Raw genomic sequence first — 2,332 nt, 5'->3', positions numbered from 1 at the left:
TGGTAGTGGGTGCCTGTAATCCCAGCTACTTGGGAGGCTGAGGAAGGAGAATTGCTTGAACCTGGGAGGCAGACGTTGCACCATCGCACTCCAGCCTGAGGACTAGAAGTTTCCCAGCTAAAAGGGATGTCCCCTCAGTGTGTCTTACCAGTGAATAAAAAGCATCCACCCTATCACCAGCAAGTCCTCTACTCACCAAGAACTGACCCAAGTCTGGGAGAGCAACCAATTCAAATGTGTAGGGCTGAAGCTTGTGAACACAGCCACTGTTTTCCATCGCACGTCTTCATCTCGGGAGTAACAAGGCCACTCCCAGGGAACTTGTGGCAGGGATCCCAAGGTGAAGCAGCACAGATGTCTACAAACTGTATAGTGACAGTGGCTCAGAGCCTCCAGACTCCTAGCTCTGCATGGTGGCCTTCTGCCTTCAACAACTCACTGGGCCTCATGAAGATGCCTTCCATGGCTTTCCAGCTGTTGTTCTGGCTTGGCTAGGCCAGGCCATGCATCTCTTTTTGCCCACTGATGGGTCCACCATATTGTTCTCCTGTGACAGACAGTGGTTCCTCAGTGGAAGAATGTTTGAACCACCCTCACCATCTCTCATCCAGTGGGGCCCATTACAGAGCATGGTCCAGTCATCCAGGTGACTACCTTCACCTTCCTCACCAAAAGTACTCACTTCCTGGTTTTCAGAAAGGTGTGGAGGTTTCAGCCAGTGTTGACGTGTGTCAGCCGAATGGGCTGGCAGCACTTGATGGGGGTTCCCCTCTCACTGGCTGTGGTGATCTTACCCTATATTCTCCAGTAACTGTTGCTCTCATTCATGGAGGTTACACCTGTCACTGACTGCTGCCCACTACCTGACCCATAGAGCACATCGTGTGAGTGCAGTTGGACATTGTAGCACATTTTGAGCAGCTTCACCATAGAGCTACAAGTAACAGCCATATTGGACGTTCTCACGGTGCTCCACAAACTCCCAAACATCAGTAGCGGAACCACAGCCGTCCTAGCTGGATACGGAGACCTAGATCTTCCAGGAATAATTTTTTTTTTTAAAGAAAGGCAAAACATATGCTCTGAAAACTAAAACATTTGTTTAAAGGAATTAAAGATTGTCAGGACCCTGTGACTCATGCCTGTTATCCCAGCATTTGGGGAGACGAAGGTGGGAGGATTGTTGAGCCCAGGAGTTCAAGAACAGCCTGGACAACATGGTGAGGCCCATCTCTACAAAAAACTAAAAAATTAGGCGGGGGTGGTGGCATATACTTGTAGTCCCAGCTATTTGGGGGGCCAAGAGGGGAGGATTGCTTGAGACTGGGAAGTCAAGGCTGCAGTGAGCTGTGATTGTGCCACTGCCCACCAGCCTGGGCGACAGAGTGAGACCCTGTCTCAAAAAAAAAAAAAAAAGGGGGTAGACAGTGGCTCACACCTGTAATCCCAGCTACTTGAGAGGCTGAGGCAGGAGAATTGCTTGAACCCAGGAGGCGGAGGTTGCAGTGAGCCAAGATCACACCACTATACTCTAGCCTGGGTGACAGAGCAAGACTCTGTCTCGGGGGAAAAAAAAATACAAAAATTATCTGGGTGTGGTGGTGCTAGTCCCAACTCCTTGGGAGGCTGAGGCACAAAAGTCCCTTGAACTGGGAGGTGGAGGTTGCAGTAAGCCGAGATCATGCCACTGCACTCCAGCCTGGGCAAGAGAGCAAGACTCCCCCTCAAAAAAAAAAAAAAAAAGGAGAGAGAGAGAGAGAATCTGAGCCAGATGAGCATCAGACCTCTCAACAGCAGTATTAGAAACTGGAAGTTTATGAAACAATGCCTTAAAGTTGCTGAGGGAAAATCATTATATACCCAGCCAAAGTATCGATCCCGTGTGAGGGTAGAATATAGACATTTTCAGACATGCAAAGTTAAAACAATTGTCTTCCATGAAAACTTCCTCAGGAAGGAGCTGGAGGATGCACTCCACACTAGAAGGGCATAAACCAAGAAAGAAGAAATGGAACCCAGGAAAATCAGAGATCCAGAGGAAAGAGAAGAAATGACGTTGCAGAATGTTGGCAAAGGAAAGCCTAAGGATGACGACTGTGCTGCTGATCTGAAAAGCTTCAGGCTCAGATGGAGGCAGGAGAACTGAGGGCTCCAGAAATGGTGTCGCAAGGAAAAAAAATTAAGGAACTGGAACTCATAGTGAAAATGAGTATTGAGAATCATCTTACTGGGTTTTCGCAGAAGATCTAATCATAGGTCAAAGAAAATAAGCAAGTGAAAAAAATGAGACAATGATTAACTCTGTGGGGGAAAGGAGATCGAAAAAGATAGT

The 2,332-nt window shown here is 47.9% G+C and overlaps 1 protein-coding gene across 1 annotated transcript in view; it reads right to left on the bottom strand.

Annotated features, from left to right (window-relative positions):
• Window positions 1-383: 383 nt before the first annotated feature.
• The window catches only part of SDF2 (stromal cell-derived factor 2), an 86,159-nt gene continuing 84,210 nt past the window's right edge, over window positions 384-2,332 (bottom strand). Inside the window, 3 exon segments of the mRNA XM_012000405.1 lie at window positions 384-592; window positions 595-702; window positions 705-1,016. Coding sequence (XP_011855795.1) covers window positions 384-592; window positions 595-702; window positions 705-1,016 — 629 coding nt within the window.

This window comes from Mandrillus leucophaeus, unplaced genomic scaffold, assembly GCF_000951045.1.
Source record: "Mandrillus leucophaeus isolate KB7577 unplaced genomic scaffold, Mleu.le_1.0 Scaffold628, whole genome shotgun sequence".
In the NCBI taxonomy this organism is placed as follows: Eukaryota; Metazoa; Chordata; class Mammalia; order Primates; family Cercopithecidae; genus Mandrillus; species Mandrillus leucophaeus.
Note: the sequence above shows the minus strand (reverse complement) of the source record. Positions and strands in the feature narration are given on the sequence as shown.